Source organism: Diachasma alloeum, unplaced genomic scaffold (assembly GCF_001412515.2).
Source record: "Diachasma alloeum isolate Michigan unplaced genomic scaffold, Dall2.0 Dall_scaffold_00179, whole genome shotgun sequence".
NCBI lineage: Eukaryota > Metazoa > Arthropoda > Insecta > Hymenoptera > Braconidae > Diachasma > Diachasma alloeum.
This window is the reverse complement of record NW_021680345.1, coordinates 2,547,176-2,564,579: the sequence shown is the minus strand read 5'-3', so window position 1 is coordinate 2,564,579 and position 17,404 is coordinate 2,547,176. Positions and strand designations below refer to the sequence as shown.

The window sequence follows — 17,404 nt, the reverse complement described above, 5'->3', positions numbered from 1 at the left end:
AGCCTACGGACTCTATGACGTAGTAGTATATTTCTGTACAAGTGCGACGGGTTTTTCATGAGTATGAAGTTGGAGGCCTGAGGCGAAGCCGAGGGCTGCCAATCACACGAGCTGAAAATTCATGAAATTCCAGTCGAACTTGAATGTAATAAAAATTTCCGAAAAGTGTACTGAAAATTTTAGTTGAAAATTGCCAACAATGTGGAAATCGCTGGCCTGGTACAGTAAACTCTCCAACATGGAATATCCTAGGGAACATAAAATTCCAACAAGAAATATCTCCCCACCAACCCCTCCATACCCGCGGCCCAAAAAAAAAATTCCAAGTGAGAGGAGAAAAATATTCCTAATTGTAAAATTTTCCAAGTGAGAGTATTCTATCTTGGTGAGTTTACTGTGCTCGAAAATTGAAGGTCACCTATACAGATGAAAATTGACGGTGAAAATTTATTCTGTCATTTCATGCTTATGTCGAGTCGTCATTTTTTCTGACCATATGGTCAGATTCTCCGGTAATTACCGGTCCTGACAGTAGTAATTGACGGTCATATTGTCACTCCCATCTCTAGTTGGCGCTAGTTCTCCCAAAAAACCGAAATTTGAATTTTCTGGAGTGAAACCGCGTGCGATTTCCAGTAGTAAACAGTGGCTGATAAGACAGGGTCTTATTTTACTGACCGAGTGGTGAAAAATTCTGGCCCTAGTTTCCCCTGCCACCGCCAGAGCCTCCCAACGACCGTGAAAATTCGTCCGTTCCGAAACACACACACGTATCACAAACAAAACAAATTCGTTGCGTCCGGTAAATGGGGGTTGGCCCGAAGAGAGACTCTAAAAATGGCGACGCTCAACTCTTCCGGTTCAAAACTGTAGCGTTTTTTTACCTCCCCACGAGTTTCGCATTGTTGTCATAATGAGTGTAAATATTTAACCCATGAAACACAATTGTACACCATCCAATGTAGCAAACAAACGTTCGAATGACCTTAATAATTTTGTGCTGTGCATAAATCGAGGAATATATGCAGTGTTACACAGACCTGGGGGGTATCGGTTCATAACCTCTCATCTCCAGGCGTTTTCTGTTTTGTGATTATTCTCGTTGGGGTGGACGTTATAATTATTTAATCCCAGTACTTTGGACAATGGCAATGAACGAAGATTTCAATTTTTCCGAATTGTGCAGATTGTGTTCATTGAAGAGTAATCATCAGTTGCAAATATTCGATAAAGAGGGCGAACAGAGACAATTACTTTTTAAAATACGCTCCTGCCTACCTTCTGTGGTAAGTGTTCATAATTATAATATTACCCCAAACCCAAACAGATAAACACCAAAAAACATTCATTCTCAATTCAAATAATAAACCGTGAAAATAGCCCGATTGTTGTGATACTCCAAACTCACTACCACCTCCAGAACAAATAAATAAATCAGCTAAATCCTCTATTCAACCAATCAACGCACACTGCTATTCAACAACAATTAATAATTTAACCCAAAAGTTTCCTGATTCGCAGATAACTAAAGAGGACGCACTGCCAAAAAACATATGCCAGAAATGTGTATACAAATTGGACATGTTCTACGAGTTTCGTGTCAGTTGTATGACAACTGAGTCCGTATTAAAGAATTACGCCGAGAGTATAAAGCATCTAGCGCAAACAGTCAATAATCAGGTAAGAAAACCCCTCTATTTTCAAAAAACTCAAACGTATGATAATGCTCTTGTACGTCGAACTAGAAAATTCCCAGTTCCCCATCAACTCCTCCAAAAAAATCGACATTGAAGAAAAATAAATAAATCCCTTTTTTCCAAAACTTCAAAAACTCAGTACACCTCCCCTCCCCCGCCCTTCCCCCTCCCCTTGCTCTCCTGCCTCTTTTATTCTGACCTTGCAATCCCTTTAAATACACGAAACATGAAAAAAAGCCTCCACGTGTTCTCCAACTCCCTCAGAACAAAAAAAATCCATCAATAGGTTTGAATAAACCCTCTGACTCTGCTTCCAAGTTAAATCAAATGAAGATTCATTATGAAGTGCAAAAAAATGATTAAATCCTCACCCCCTGTTCCCCCCTCCCTCCCCCATAATTCCACCCTCACACAGCGCAAATGCACGAGGGGCGCGAGAACAGGGTGGAGGGGAGGGGGGCATCGTAATCGGTGCGTCAGGACGTTTATTGATCGGCGCGTCGTTTCCCCTGCGTCGTCGCATGCAGAAAGCGAAAGTCAGTTGAGCTCTCCTTTCTTTTTCCAACGTCTAGCCGAACAGCATCCTCCTCTAGTCCGCTCTCCCAGACGTCTTCCTTCTCTCTTTTTCGTCGTGAATGCGCTCGTAAGTCTCACGGATACTGTGAGGATATATCCCTTGAAAACATGTTTTTCTCAAGATTGTCTGCTTTTTTAGGCCCCGGTTTATTGGAATAAATGATAACTAGGTGTACTGCACAGTTTTAGAGATGATACATAATGAAATGCGGGCTTGGAACTCCCGAAGCACGGGCCAAATAAAACGGGGCTGTGGGTCCCACGAACTCGATTTTTCCGGCTTGAGACAACGGTTCGTACTGTGTTAAGGGGAAACGCAACCCCTGCGTTTATATTAATCTTTAGAATTGTGTTTTCTCCTGCAATTATTATTTTTTATTCATTAAGCTACTTCATTGACTCAACAATGCGATAATTGAGTCGATAAAGTAATTTCATGGGTAGAAAATAATTGTAGGAGAAAACACAATTCTAAGATTTGATATAGACAAAGGGGTTCCGTCTGCACTTATGTGAGGGGAGACGGGTGAAGAGGCCAATTGCTAGACGGTTAAGGGAAATTCGAGTTTCACGGTACAATGTTAAAAATTTGCGTCTGAATTTTTCGTGACGAATCCCGGAAATATTTGTCATGTGTAATTTCCGCTGAAATTGCAGGTAATCTTGTCATTGATATGTCAAATATTTCATTGATTGATTGTTCGAATTATCTGGAAATCAATAGACTACTTGGTTTTTCAGTTAAATTATTTCGCGAAAATTCGAAAAAATCAGGAAAATTTTGGAAAAATTGAGAATTTATCTCATTTTTGTTTCTGAATATTTGTTTCATTGGAAATTCAGTCAAGTGGTGAAATTTACGTCTCATTGCCACTGAAAACTCATGAATTTTCTTGAAGTTTACCTAAATTTTTGAGATTTCATCAACATTTTTCCCCTAAATCGAATTCAATGTCACTCTCATGAAAATTACTACCGTATGTTCCATGATATTTCTAAAAATTTCTAACAATGTAGGATCTAAAATAAAAGAATTGCCTAAATGGGATTATGATGGCTTCCACACCTATCAGAATGTTTTAATCAGCAGAAAAAATTATTTGAAGTGAATATAACAAAACAAAGAATAATTAAATTGAGAAATAGTTGAATGCAGCCGAAACCCCTAATTTCTGGATGACGGCCATATTTTTTTATTTATTCAATGTCGATCAACAAAGTTTTTCGCAAAATTTTTACAGAAACGTACACAGTTTTTTTTGCTAAATTTTTGAAAAAATGTGTATAATAACAATTACGAATTAGTTTGTTGGAATTCGACTCCTACACGGCTAATTTCATTTTGTTTAATGTAAAAGTTTGCGCCATTAATGTAAAATAGGCAGAAAAATTATCCTTAAAATATTTAAAATATACTCTCGATTCTTTCAGAACCATTTTTCGGGTTATTTTACATGAATGGTGCAATTTTTTATTTAAAAAATACCGAAATTAGCTCTTTAGGAGCTGAATTTCAAAAAACAAATTCGTAATTATTGTTGCACATGTTTTGTCAAAAATTTTCCAAAGAAACGCCTCTGTAGCTCAAAAATTGGAGGCCCTGGACTATTTTTAATATTTTAAGAGTCTGCGAGGTAAACGAAAACTAAACAATTATTTTTTTCCACTCGCTCGCGACTTTTACAACTCATAGTAGTCTCCCCTTAAAAAACTAATCCGTGATACATTGATAAATTCCGAATACGATGAATTTTTGTAAAATTTTGTACTACATAGTTTCTGTGATATTCAACTCTAAAGAATGTAAATTTCGTGAAAACATTCTTCATTTGATGCAAAAAAATAATTAGCCAATAATTTCTTATTTGATTCAAACAGTTATTGTGGCCTGCATCAACACCATAGGAGAATAAAAAAACTCAATAACTTATGAGAATGCGATAAATTGAGTTATTTAGAATTTTTTCCGGAAATCTATAGAGACTAACTTTTGGGTTCGATTGTCTGGGGATATACCTTAAGGATACATGGATGTAGCCGAAATCCCTCTTGCATCCTTATTCCTCTTCAAAGACACCCAATCGCTCGATCCCTTTCTGGCGCACAGGTGCGCTAGTGACGTAGGAAACAACGAGGTTTTTTCAACTGTCGCCGTCTCTCTCGGTCTCGCTTGCTCCAGAGAAAACCAGTTTGTGGAGATTTTTCCTTTTCGAAATGAGAGCAATAAGGGCGGGTAAAAATAAGCGGTTGGGGTGGGGCGAGAAGTCAATATTTTTGTTGGAAATAAGGGACGTTGTGGGCTGTTTTTATTGATGAGGGGCCATTAGGAGAAGTTGTGGGCATGCGAGAATTGATGTTGGGGTGAGGGAGGGGGGGTATTGATAGGGAATCGCTTCTGCTCATTATGTGCGTTGTCGCGGAGGAATAAATGAGTGAAGGGGTAAAACATTTCAAGTCGATTTTGACTATTTGTCAGTTTTTGATGAATATCTCGGAATCTAAGGCGGATAGCAAAATTTTTGGTATTACCTTTTTTGTAGATCTCATTGAGAGCTACGAAAAATGTTATTACGAAAATTTCGCTATCTCCCTTAGATTCGGAGATACTGGTAAACTCAGCTAAGAGCTAAGTTGACTGCAATCGTTTTACCGCTTTGCTACTGAAATCATTTTAGTCATTTCGAGAATTGGAAAATCGTCTTCATTTTACGAAACGTTCATACAAATGTATCGAAACTTTAATGAAACAATCCCTTCAAATTTTTTTGACATATTCAGTGCCTTTTCTGCATTATTGCATTGTTACAAATTTATTCTTGAAATTTCAAGTAGAAAATCTGTAAATTGTTAACAACGATTAATTAACAACTCAGGAATACCAATTAAAAAATCGAATAGAGGAAAATTAGGAAAATAACAAAATTAAGTCCCTAATTAAAGTATTAATTATCTTGTCAACTGAGTTAAAATTCCCAACATTGAAATTCCCTCAGCTGTTGGAGGAAATTGGGACAACGTGAAACGTTTTATCCCCTCGAAATCCCAATATCTGTTTATAGACAGAGGTACCATATAAAACGATCACGAACGTCCGTTTGCCCCCGCTCCTACGAATAAAAAAATTACAAACAGTGCATCGTAATTCCGAAATGACTCAACCCGCTCCAAAATCCTCCCCCAAACAATCTCCCCACTCCCCCCTCCGCAAAACCCGAAATCTCCCGCCCCAATTTTTCCCTCCCTGCCTCGCAGATCCCCAAAGGGCCGAAGGGCGCATCCCAATGTCAGTGTCAAGGTCATGGGGCCGTGACTCCATGATCCACGACATTCCCAGCGGCCGCAGACACCCCCGGAAAAGTGCTCGAAAATCGACTGTTCGACCAATCGCGCACTAGAGTCTATTTTTTTTTTACTCAAGTTCGTAATATTCAGAGATGGTAAAAATGTAATTTTGAGTCAATTATAGAGGGCGCAATGGTTCCAAAAGGCGCGGATACTAGTGAAAATAGATCGAAATGGATCTCGCCATATTTGATGTCCTTGAATATTTATTCATGCAGGGCAGAGTGGGGCAAAATGGAACAGACGAAAAACGACTATCCGACGCAATTCAATCAACAAAAAAATTGTTTTTATTAAATTTTGGTTAACTTTTTTTATTATTGGGAGAATGAGATGATGAGAATAATAATTTTCTATTCGTCTTATAATTCAATTGATTAGATTAGGCCGATTACAATTTCTTTTTTCATTTGATTGAAATTCAGCGTCACATTTTCCTTTTTCCCCGTCTGGATTTCCCGGTGGCCCTTGCTCTGGACTTTGGATTTTGCTGTTTAATTTTCTTTTCAATTAATCCATTGACAAAATCTTCCACCGTCAAAACGTCTCAATACTTTTCCATTCTACTGAATGGAAAATTATTATTCTCATCAGTACTCCCAAGAATTAAAAAAAATTAATAAAAAAATATATTTAATACACAAAATTTTTTTTGCTTGAATTGCGTCAATCGTTTTTGACTGTTAAATTTTGCGCCACTCTCCTCTATTGTGACATTTTTTCTTGCAGAAATTACAAATACTGTTAGAAAAAAAAAATTTCATGGACATTTGACTACTAATTGTCAGGATAGTAACACTAAATGCGATTTAGAGGGAAAAATCATGCAATTTCATCATTGAAAATTCAGTAAAATTTCAGAATTTTAAGTAGCATCCAATTCAATTTATTTATTTATTTATTTTATTTCAATTTATTTGATTTTACAATCTAATATGAATATTCAGTGCCAAATTACATTGACTTTTCAGTGAAATCTGAACTTTCATGATTTTTTCCCCCTAAATCGCATTTAGTGTCACCGCCCTGAAAATTCAAAAATATATTTCTGAATTTTCAATGACGAAATACCTTGGAATTTCAGTGGTAATTAAATTCGATAAAAATTTCCAAAAAGTGTACCGGAAATTTCAGACAAAAATTTTTAACAGTGTATCATATCCCTTTTAAATATATCGCGTCATTATTATTGAATGTTAATGAGAATTTCGCGGAATTCACCCCATAGTCGTACTGCGAGGGTTCCGGGCCTTTAAATTGAGTATAAAATGCATTTTCCATACATCTTGATAACATTCAACGGATGAAAGAAAAAATGACGCACTAGTACGCGATTGGTGGGTGCCTGCTTCAAACCCCCGGGTGTCCCGCAGTTCTACCCGAAAAAGTCGTCACCGTGTCCTCGCATCTCAAAACTCTTCGAATTTCCTGATCATACCCCGCACACACACAATCCCGCGGTGAATGCCGCGACGTTACCCCAGACGTCGGTGGTTTGTAGTATCGAGGTGAGGTCCACAGTGGCAGGACCTTCACGCGGCCCTCGCGAGTGAGACAGCCACATCTGCCCCCAAACACTCCGTCACTCCGTCCTCCACTCTCCCACTGTCCATTCCCATATTCCCTCATCTCTCCCTCTCCCTCATCTCCTTCTTCTCCATCTACTATTCGTTTTAGTCGTGTCTCTTCCTCCTCCCTCTACAGACCCTCACGTTCGTGTTCCGTCGTTTCGGCCAGTCGAAACGCGCCTCTCCGGACTCCGCCACGCTGCATTCCGCGTGTCCTCCTTGTGTATACTGTGTATTTTCGAGTGCACATCCGTGTCACTCCGAGAAAAAAAAATCCCCCCCCCCCCAACACTCATTCCACTTAAACATCAGTTCGACCATTCGAGTGGATTATCTGTCTCATCCACTGATAATTCACTAAACTCCAACCGCTCCAAGTGCTCGCGAGACATTTTTTCCTTTCCACAAAACTTCAGTTTCTCCTTTTTTACGCTCTTTTTGTGCTCCCCTTTGTCCCACGTTTCGCTGTATCGCCCATTCCGTGCACCTCCGGGTAACATCGACTCCCTTTATTAGTCATTTTCACAAATTTTATTGTCCACACTGGTCAAACACAAAATCCAAATTCAATTATTCCCTCAAAATTTCCTCAAACATAATTAACATAATATTCCTTCACCGGTTAAATTTCCCCCGAATTAATTCACAACTCGTGAATTTGTGCAAAATGTGAGGATAAAATTCAATGTGTGAGAATAATCGTGTGACCCGTACACTGGAATCCAGACAGCATTGATCGAAGGCCAAGTATGTTGTTTTATTTGTATCCCAGGGACACTTGTACCCCCTGAAATTGTATATAATAGTAAGTGGCTCGAATGTTTAAAAATCGTTTGCCTCTTGTTGGAGACGCCGATGGGTTTTTATGATTCCTCTTTTTTTTTTACACCACCACCACCTTCTCTTCCACCTTCTCCCTTCCCTTTCCCTCCCGCCCCCTCCTCCTCGCCCTCCCCCTCCTCCCCCCCTTGAGACGACCATTTCCGGCCGGCTTGATTCGAGACATCGATCGCCCGTAGTCACTTTCGCAGACTCTCAACACTGCGGGGCTTTTGTGCAAGGCAGGGTGGGAGGAAAATTGAGGGAGAGAGGGAGGGAGAGCAGTACTGCTGCAAGTGAACCCCGTAATGGGACATGAAATAGCTTGTGGTGTCACGCGTGATGCAACTCTCTCCTCTAAAATGTACAGATGTATTTTTCATGATAAATTGTTAGTTATTGTTTTGCTATTATCTTATCGGAATGGATGGTGAGGATTAATGGGAATGTAAACACGATTGGTGATTTCGTAATTGGTGACGTGAGAGTGGAGATTAGCGGTGGAAAACCATTGCTATTTTGATAGTTGTGGTTTTACTGGGGTTCTTTGTTGTTGGGTAGAGTGAGAAGGACAAGATGTCGAGCAGTGGACAACAGCAGCAGCAGCAGCAGCGGTCTGCGTACGTGGAGGCACATGCAGTGGCGCATGCGGCAGTTCAGCAGCACATGGCACAGCAGGCTGCCCAGGCGAGACTTGCGGGCCCTGGACCACCTTCAGCACCACCACCTAATCCCACGTTTACTCTGCCAGACGATGGGCTGGGGTATGATGACGGGGTCAGGGTGCTGCGGTCTATTGGAACATGGTAATCATTGGGGGTTTTTCTCGGTGTTTCGGGGGTGTGCGGGCGCGGGGGAAGATTTCGAGAGCTGTAGTATCGTTTTTTTTATTTGAGGTGAATTACGGTCGAAGGATATCCTAGTATTTTGGATATTTTTTATCCTGTGCAATGATTTTTTTTACTTTTGTAGTCGAACATCAGAGCTTTCATTTGACCCCTTTGACCCTATGCTTCCGGACATTTGACAATGATTTTATTATTTAAACTTTGCAGGTCTGAATTTGAATCTCGATATTGGATTTTTAGGAAACATTTTAAAAATGTGAAAAAATAGAAAGCTTATTTTTGCAAGAAGATTGATGAAATAATTGAAAAATTGCAATTTTTGAAAATTACGAGCATTTTCTATGAATCATTTATAAACAATCAATTTTCCACTATTCAAATCGTAACAAATTTATTAATATTCAGAATCTCACCAAAAATTGGTTTCATGTCTAAAACAATAAACAATAATCTTAATAATTAATCTTAATATTGTCGATTGCATTTCCTTCTGAGGGTTCAAGGGAAAATGGCGAGAGACCTTTAATGCGTCGTTTTGACAGCTGTATCTCTTGTCCCAAACTGCTAATATTAGAAATAGTTACGCAATAAGAATGTCATCTCGATTCTTTTTATTCTGTTCATTTCTTCAAGTGGAAGAGATTGAAATAGAAATGTCTAAGATTTCCTCTCCGAAATTTTAACAGATACGCAATCTCCTCATTCCGGATACAATTAAAACATAATCGAAGATTATATATCTGAATTTAGATTCTTCATTTATTGTTCGATTATCCGGAAAGATTGTCACCTTCCACTGAGCATAATGCATTCTAATTTTTCGTCTCCTGTCTCTTGAGAGAGAGTTTTTTTCTAATTATTACTTACATTTTTATGCTGCTATACTATTTGTACTACAAGGTTACTCCTTTTAAAGCTGTGGAATGACTAAAGAATAAATAATAGTTAAACCAAATGTGACTTTAGTGTTTCTAATTGAGCGATTGCACTAAATACCGACCTAAAATAATGCCTCTACATTTTTGGTATTATTTGTATTTCCTCATCGTACAATATAAGTGAAAAGGAGAAGAATGAGCGCTGTTGGAACTCTATAACTCAATAATAACTCAATTTTTTTGCTCCTTCAAAACTAAATTTTTCATTTCGAATGATGCAGAATTTTTTTTTCACCCGTTACAAAATTAAATTGAATTGAAACATTGAATAAAATGTGCGGATTACCATGAAATGGACGATTTAAACTTTCTTTTCGTGATTTTCACGATGAAATTCATTGAAACATAAAAGACAATATTTTTTCGAAAAATTGAGAAAATTTACTATCAAATCTATACTTCCGCTAATTCTGTAGATTTCCGGATATTTTTTTTTGTGAATTATGGTACTGCATCATTCGAATTGAAAAATTTAATTTTGAAGGAGAAAAAAATTGAATCGGCTGTATATCTCAATTATTGAGTTATAGAACTCGGGCAGCATTGCTTTTTTTTCATTGTACTTATATTTTACGATGAGGAACTAAGAATAGTACTTTTGTAATAATCTGAGGTAATATTTTAGGTCGGTATTTGGTGCAATCGTTCAATTATTTACGATCTTGTACTGATGTTTTCGAATATCTCCTCAGGTCTCCCGATTATTCAGCAGCTATGGCTCGACCCGGCGGTGTGATGCCAGTATTTCCAGGCACAACCGAGCAACAATTCCCAAATAATCGTCCCCCAACGATAAATCAGCCCCTGCGAACAACAAATAACACAAGCTCACGACCAGGATCAGTATCAAAAGCAACAAATACTGGTGAGCCAACGACAAAGGCCTTCGCTTGTACAGTTTGTGGTAAAGGTCTGGCACGCAAAGACAAACTTGTCATACACATGCGTATACACACTGGGGAAAAGCCCTACTCGTGTGAAGTATGTGGAAAGGCATTTGCTCGGAGGGACAAATTAGTCATTCACATGAACAAACTTCGACATAGACCGGGGGTGACGCCACTCTCGACACCCTCAGCGCCTAGTAATGATCAGGCTAATCAGCAGCAACAGCAGCAGCAGCAACAGTCTCAGCCACCGCAACCATCTCAACAACCGAGACAAGAGGTTCATCATAAGTTGAAGGAGGAACCTGTTAGTTGGACGTGCGAACTCTGCGGTCGGGTGCTGCTCACGAGAGAGGAATGGGCTCTTCATGCAAAGTGAATATTAAACTATCTTCTTTAACTGGTTATCAATTAATTCATACGATTTTTGGGAGATTTACATTCTCGTGTGCATTTTTGGAGTCGAACATATCTTCTGATGGACGAAGAGTCAATCTCTTAGTTATTTATTTAGTTATTATTCATTTATTTCATTTTGACATGTGATTAAGATGACATTAAAATTTCTCCTCCCTTAAACAATCTCTCGTACGTTTGTGTAGAATTTTTTTGCATCCATTTTGAAGATGAATTTCGTACAGATGCACGGAGAGAAAAATTGGATAACAATTATCTGGGGCATTGTGGAAAATTTCACTATACAAAAGGTAATAATCGTGGAGCGAAATTGCAATTCAATGAGAAATTCTTTTTCGAGAGGATATCTTACGATTCGTTCAGTAATAACATACATCTGTTGTTGAATTATGTAGTTTCATTTCGCTGAATTGTTTCAATGAGACCAGGGATATCTATATTCATAAATTATAATTACCGTTAAATTATTGAGTCGTCAGTTCGTTAATATCCCTCTCCAATTTTAGTTATTGAAGTAATCATCAAATTAAATATTCAAAGAGGTCGAGATGTTGCAATCAATTTTATGATCGAACTCAGTCAAGATGGCATTGAGAGGAATATTTAAATCGCAATAGGCTTTATTTAAACAATTATTTTTCCAATTGATGTCGAAAAATATTAATAATATAAATAATATAGTCAAACTCTTGAGGCCAAAATTAATTAACCTGACCCAAAAAATTGGAAATTTCGGATTTAACAAGTACAGTGCTTTCATTCAGAAGCAAAATTAATTTCTCAAATTCATTCTCTCCAGATCTCACTTGGTGGAGTCCCCAGGACCCCCTCAGCACGCAGCAGCCTACTTCCCTGGCTCCGTACCTCCACCCCAGCCGTACGCATCAGAACGACACTTTTGCCTAATGTGTCGCACCGACTTCACCGACAAAGCTGAATTCATGTTCCACGTACGTTCACACTTCGATGTACCTCAGAGCCAACAGGGACCTCAACACTCGAAACAGGATCCAGCGACCGCCGAATTAATTGCCCGAGGTTTGGTAGATCCCTCGGGTCTGTGCAGCTAGAATTTTCCCTACTATCATCATCTGCCATCGATTCGTGTCTTACCATAATACAAGTAGAATGTATTTTCTACTAAGGATGATGAATATTAAACACGACCATTCTATCTCGCATTGCAACATGATGCACCTTGTGATCGATCTTAAGACAATGACTTACGGGTAAATGGATACACAGTGCTGGCACAAAGTTCACTCAGGGAAAGTTGAACTGGTAATTCCACAATTTTAAAGAATTTTATGGTTTAGTTTCTCATTAAAATCCAATGCGAATGTGACTGTGTCTGTACTGTGTATCTCTTGTCTCAAATCGAAAGTTATTGAATGAATAAATGACTAATGAACAAATTTTAGATACTCTCTTGACAATAAACATGACATTCCTACAGTGTCAAATCAGTATCTAATTATTGTATGAAATGGAATAGATAGACTAACGTTCCTAACGATAAATAAGCTTCTCTCACTCATTGATTTATGCGATGTTTGTTCAGTCGTGGACATCATGAGAGCGAATGCAATTTGCTTGACATCGCTTACTTCCTTCTGTCTTCGTAAATTAAGAAAAATCAAGAGATTAGGGATAAGAGGAAACAAAAAACATTTTAAAAATTGACAAAAAAATATCTAGATGTAAGGTTCAAGTCTAATGGATAATGTAAGAGCTACTGGTGGCCTCCTGAGTTACGCAGGTTTTGGTTGGACTGGCCAAATTGAAAGGACTGAATATGATTAGAACTTTTAGTTTCTTAAATTCATTTTTAGTTGTGGAAAGGATTTTTCGTTTCTGTTTTAAGTTTCATTTGAGCTAAAAATCTCGTATTGAGGGGATCATCTCGTGTATATAAAATTTCACATAATAGTGATCTCTGTTAGGATCTAAAAATGATATTTTTGATAAGAATTGAGAGTTTTCTTCTCTTTATTTCGTTTAGCAAGAGTATAAAAGTGAGATTTTTGGGATGATTTATTCGAAATTCATGGACATATGAGAAAGGGAAAATTGACGTTTGGATGTGCAATCAAATAAATTTTACGCTGAATTCTCAATTCCTTGGAAAGGAAAAATGAAAAGGGCGAAATTATTTAGACGCATAGTGCCTTCTCTTCTACAAATACTTAAAAATCATACTTTTTTTTTTCTCCCGATAGATTTTACGTTACTCAGCGGACGCAGGAGGCACAGCTGGCACAAAATATGAGTAAGATAGTGTCTAAGTTCAATATTTGTTTTTTTATAGTTCTTTTATATTGATTTTTTTATTTGTTGAAGCTTGTGATTGATCCACAGCTATCACAAAATACCACTGTTTATTTCAAATTAGTGACGATACTTTTTATACTGTTAATATCAAATATTCAGAGTCAGTATGTTACTGCCATAATCATGAACAAAAAACTATGAACTTTAAAAAAAATTCTGTATACTCAACCTATACCTTTATAAATAAAGATAATAGTAAAATGTATATTCAATTTCAGTCATTTTAATCACTCACTTGAAGGTTGATTAATTGATTTTTTCAGATTAAAAATTAAGGTGGGATGTCGGTGAGGTTTGAAAGTCTTCGGAAAAATACTATTTCACGGTAAATCCAGGTAGTGCATGGTAGAAATTCCGATGCTGACACGGGAATTTTCCCGGGTCCGTCCAAATGAACTCATTTTACCGTGCTACCTCGGTACTTTTTCTGGAATTTTTTCCTCCACTTAGAAAGAAATGAATCGCCTCCACAATTGAAGATTTTTCTTTAAAAAATGATCAATCGTCTTCCTTTCACGTGAAAAAAAAACTGCTTTTTTCACGTTATTGTTATCTAGCGACAATAATCGTAACACTTCAATTCAATCCGAGTAATACTCAAAAGCATCGCATCAACTCACCTCAATTTCAAATGTAACCACAGAGGATATGCAATAGTTTTAAATCCAACGGTTGCGTCACTGAGGTGAGCCTGAAAGGTTGCGAGATGAAAGTAAAGGTGCACTTTGATTCTAACTGAAAATATACGCCATATCAGGAAGTATGCATTGTATTCCAGGGTGGAGTTCATCATTAATTCAATATCCACATACTTGAAATAATTATGATAATACTTTCATTGTTAATTCCCTTCCTCTCATAATTACCGATGCGAGATTTAAAAATTTATGAATAAATTACAGGGAAAATTGATTTAAGGCCAAGGTGGACGAGAAATTGCTTGCATTTTATTCAAAGAAATTGTGCGTTACACCTGCGCGAAGGCCAGTAATATAATCTAATCAGGGATCAAGAGTTTAATTAGAATTTTATTTAGCTCATGCTCACAGGAGGATTCTCGACTCAATAAATCGTTTAACTTAATTACAGTATTTATCGTAAAGTTATTTCACACGATGACGATGGGATTAATTCTTGGTGAATGAGTAGGCGAAGCCATCGGGAGTCCTCGTGAAGTCCAATTTACCTGGTGGGTAGAATCTCCGAGGAGATGGAGTGGTGATTTCGTTGTATTGGGGTCGAGGGCTTGGACTCTGAGGAGAACTGAAGGAATATTTGAAAGAGTCTGGTTTAACCTGAGGCTCAGGTCGGTATTGGGGGTCAGGCTTGTACTGAAGTGCTGGCCTGTAATGAGGTTCCGGTCTGTATTGAGGTGTCGGTCTGTACTGGGGCTCAGGTTGGTACTCGGGGAATTGAATTCTCGGACGAAACACCGGCTCCGGTTGGTATAGACGCTCGTATCTTTGCTCGTAGTCTTGACGGAAGAAGGATGGAGGGGGTGTTGGCCGCGGTTGATACGCCGGCTGTTGAGAATGGTATTGCGGATATGCTCGCGCTGGCGGCCGGTAATCCGGGGGATTGTACTCGGGCAGCGGCTCGTATTCCGGTTGGGGAGGAATTTGCGGGGGTGCTTTCGGAATTCCGTCACCTGATGCCTGGTTTATAAAATTAGTTTATCAGTTCCAATGCGTTGCACTGTAAAAAATTCGGAGTCCATGTCGACTCTGAATCCACACAAAAAAAATGCAAACGGGCCCACACTGTTTGCGGTGTGGATGGGCGGAGTGTATTAATGCCGGAGTTAAGGATGTTTGACACCCTTTTAGCCAAAATTGACGCTGTTTTCATTTCTCTGGCAAATTATCGATGGGAGTGACGTGAAAAAATATAACGATTTTGTGGTTTGTCATTTTTCAATGGCTCACGAAGTTGCGTAGTGATGCGATAATTTTCATGCGTTTTTTCTAGTTTTGTGATTCTTTTTAAAAGTTTAGAGAAAACGCAGGAAAATGTTCGCACCACCTTAAAATTTCGTCAGTCATTAAATAATGACAAAACGCAAAAACGTTATATTTTTTCACGTCAATTCCATCATAAGTTTGCCAGAAAAATTAAAAAAACGTGAATTTTGGCAGAAAGAGTGTGGAACATCCTTAAGGTGTTTTGGTTGAAAAGTCAAAATAATGATGAAAGATTGGAAAATTCATGGGAGAAATTTCTAAGTATGCTGCATCATTGAGAATTCTTGCACATTTTCTTCAGATCTCAGTTTCAAGAAAAAAATTATGAAATTTGGATGTCTTTGTAACGCTTTCAGCTATAACTTCCGAGGTTACTCCACTCTCAATTAAGAAAATTTTCATGGCAGCCAAAAAAATAATAAACTATTGAGGAAAAATTCGTGGATGATAAATCAAATCTTTCTTGAGAACACGTATAAGTTTCAGATTTTTTTCAGATTTCATAAGAAAGTTATTTGAACAAATGATTCGGAAAATTATGAGTTTCGGGGCAATCACGCCCTCACGCGCAGGCGCGTGATTCGAACGTTTGAAAAAATATCAATATTTTTTTTTACCGGGTGAGTGCGTTCGTTCTCATGCAATAACAATATGAATTGAATTAATGGAGAATACCGTCAGTGACGCAGTTGCGGAACCCTTAAGAAACGAGATCTAGTTATGGAACCGTATTGTTTTCAGTATTTTTTAAGTCCGTTGGACCTACTATACATAGTAAGTATTATATACTATATATAGTACACATATATGTTTTGTACTCTAATTTTTTTAACAATAAAAACAATTAATGCATTTCGGTACTCAAAAAAATACATATATAAGATGGCATATATGTATATATTATATAATATATACTATATGGATATAGATGTCTTATACTTTAATATTTTTCAATTGCAAAAAATTAATATAGTCATGTAAAAAAAAATATGTAGGATGGCATGTATGTATATAGTTCATAATACATCCCCAAAAATAAAAAAAGAACGCAAGAAGCAGAAAAGAAACGAAGAAGAAGACGAAGCGGATTATGACGATTCCGAATAAATTATTCAACAATTAAATTCTCACTGCGAAAAACTTGGTTGAAACCACTCATTTTTCCTGCATTAGTATCGAGATAAAAATTAATGAAAAAGAGAAACGATAAGGTTTTACTATTCTGGCACCCATGGAAAACAATACGCGCCCGAAGCTCGCTGTTCTAGTTTATCAAAAAGAGAGAACCCTAACAAAGCAATTCTCTCTGTGCCGACAAAAATTAGAATAAATTAGAATTAGAGAACTATTTTGTTATGGTTCTTTCTTTTTATAAATTCGTTTAAACTGCTGTGATGACCGTTATGGCTGGGAGAAGTTGAGGAGTAAAGAAGAATTAAAAACGGTTGAATTGTTATTAACGAGAATCGTCCTGGTTCCCCTCTTACCTACTCCAAAATCCTATCCAACAATATCCTGTGACGTCACAAGATGTGGAACGCTGTATGTCCTGTCTTTAGTGAAATTATTCATGTGAAATAATAGTGAAATATTCATTAGATTTGATAGCTAGGAAATTTACAACAGATTAGTACGGAAAATGACAATGACCTTTAGTTCATCACGAACCTGGAATCCATTTTTCCCAGCAGTGTATGTAACAGTCCTGCGAACCCCATTGGGATCTACGTAAGAATAGGATCCTTTTCGATCTCCATTGGCATCGCTCTCCTCCTTGAACTCTACCCCATCTTCCTGCTTGTAAGAAGCACCGAAGGTCCCATCCCCAGACAGATATCTCGTGTCCGAGAGAATCGCAGCCTCGTGAGACCGCTGAGCGACTGACAGAGACACCAGGGACAATGAGATCTAAAAGACAAGGTCATCACTCCACTTGTCACACAATTCAGCGGATTTTCGTGGAATTATAATACTCAACTTACAATCACAAACCGCATTTTGACGATCCCGATCTCGGGAT

General features: G+C 37.9%; 2 protein-coding genes across 3 annotated transcripts; one reads left to right on the top strand and one right to left on the bottom strand.

Annotated features, from left to right (window-relative positions):
* The first annotated feature begins 838 nt into the window (after positions 1-838).
* Positions 839-13,628, top strand: LOC107040867 (zinc finger protein 13). 2 transcript variants are annotated; one of them, XM_015261145.1, is made up of 5 exons: positions 839-1,286; positions 1,522-1,680; positions 8,564-8,808; positions 10,481-11,050; positions 11,892-13,628. In XM_015261145.1, exons 1-5 carry the CDS (start codon positions 1,146-1,148, stop codon positions 12,160-12,162), a joined length of 1,386 nt encoding a protein of 461 aa, XP_015116631.1. In that variant the 5' UTR covers positions 839-1,145; the 3' UTR covers positions 12,163-13,628. The 2 variants fall into 2 exon arrangements, with proteins under 2 accessions (XP_015116631.1, XP_015116623.1); XM_015261137.1 differs by having other exon boundaries at positions 1,507-1,680.
* A 763-nt stretch (positions 13,629-14,391) lies between these two features.
* Positions 14,392-17,404, bottom strand: LOC107041320 (adhesive plaque matrix protein). Its single transcript, XM_015261818.1, has 3 exons — positions 17,367-17,404; positions 17,053-17,292; positions 14,392-15,078 (listed from the first exon to the last, which is right to left on the bottom strand). The coding sequence occupies exons 1-3, from the start codon at positions 17,379-17,381 to the stop codon at positions 14,551-14,553; spliced, it is 783 nt and encodes a 260-aa protein (XP_015117304.1). The 5' UTR covers positions 17,382-17,404; the 3' UTR covers positions 14,392-14,550.

Coding starts and splice junctions, on each gene's coding strand:
- LOC107040867 (XM_015261137.1), top strand. CDS start 1,146: ATGGCAATGAACGAAGATTTCAATTTTTCCGAATTGTGCAGATTGTGT. Junction 1,287..1,506: donor GCTCCTGCCTACCTTCTGTG/GTAAGTGTTCAT, acceptor TTAACCCAAAAG/TTTCCTGATTCGCAGATAAC. Junction 8,809..10,480: donor CTGCGGTCTATTGGAACATG/GTAATCATTGGG, acceptor ATATCTCCTCAG/GTCTCCCGATTATTCAGCAG.
- LOC107041320 (XM_015261818.1), bottom strand. Junction 15,079..17,052: donor CTGGGAAAAATGGATTCCAG/GTTCGTGATGAA, acceptor TTTATAAACCAG/GCATCAGGTGACGGAATTCC.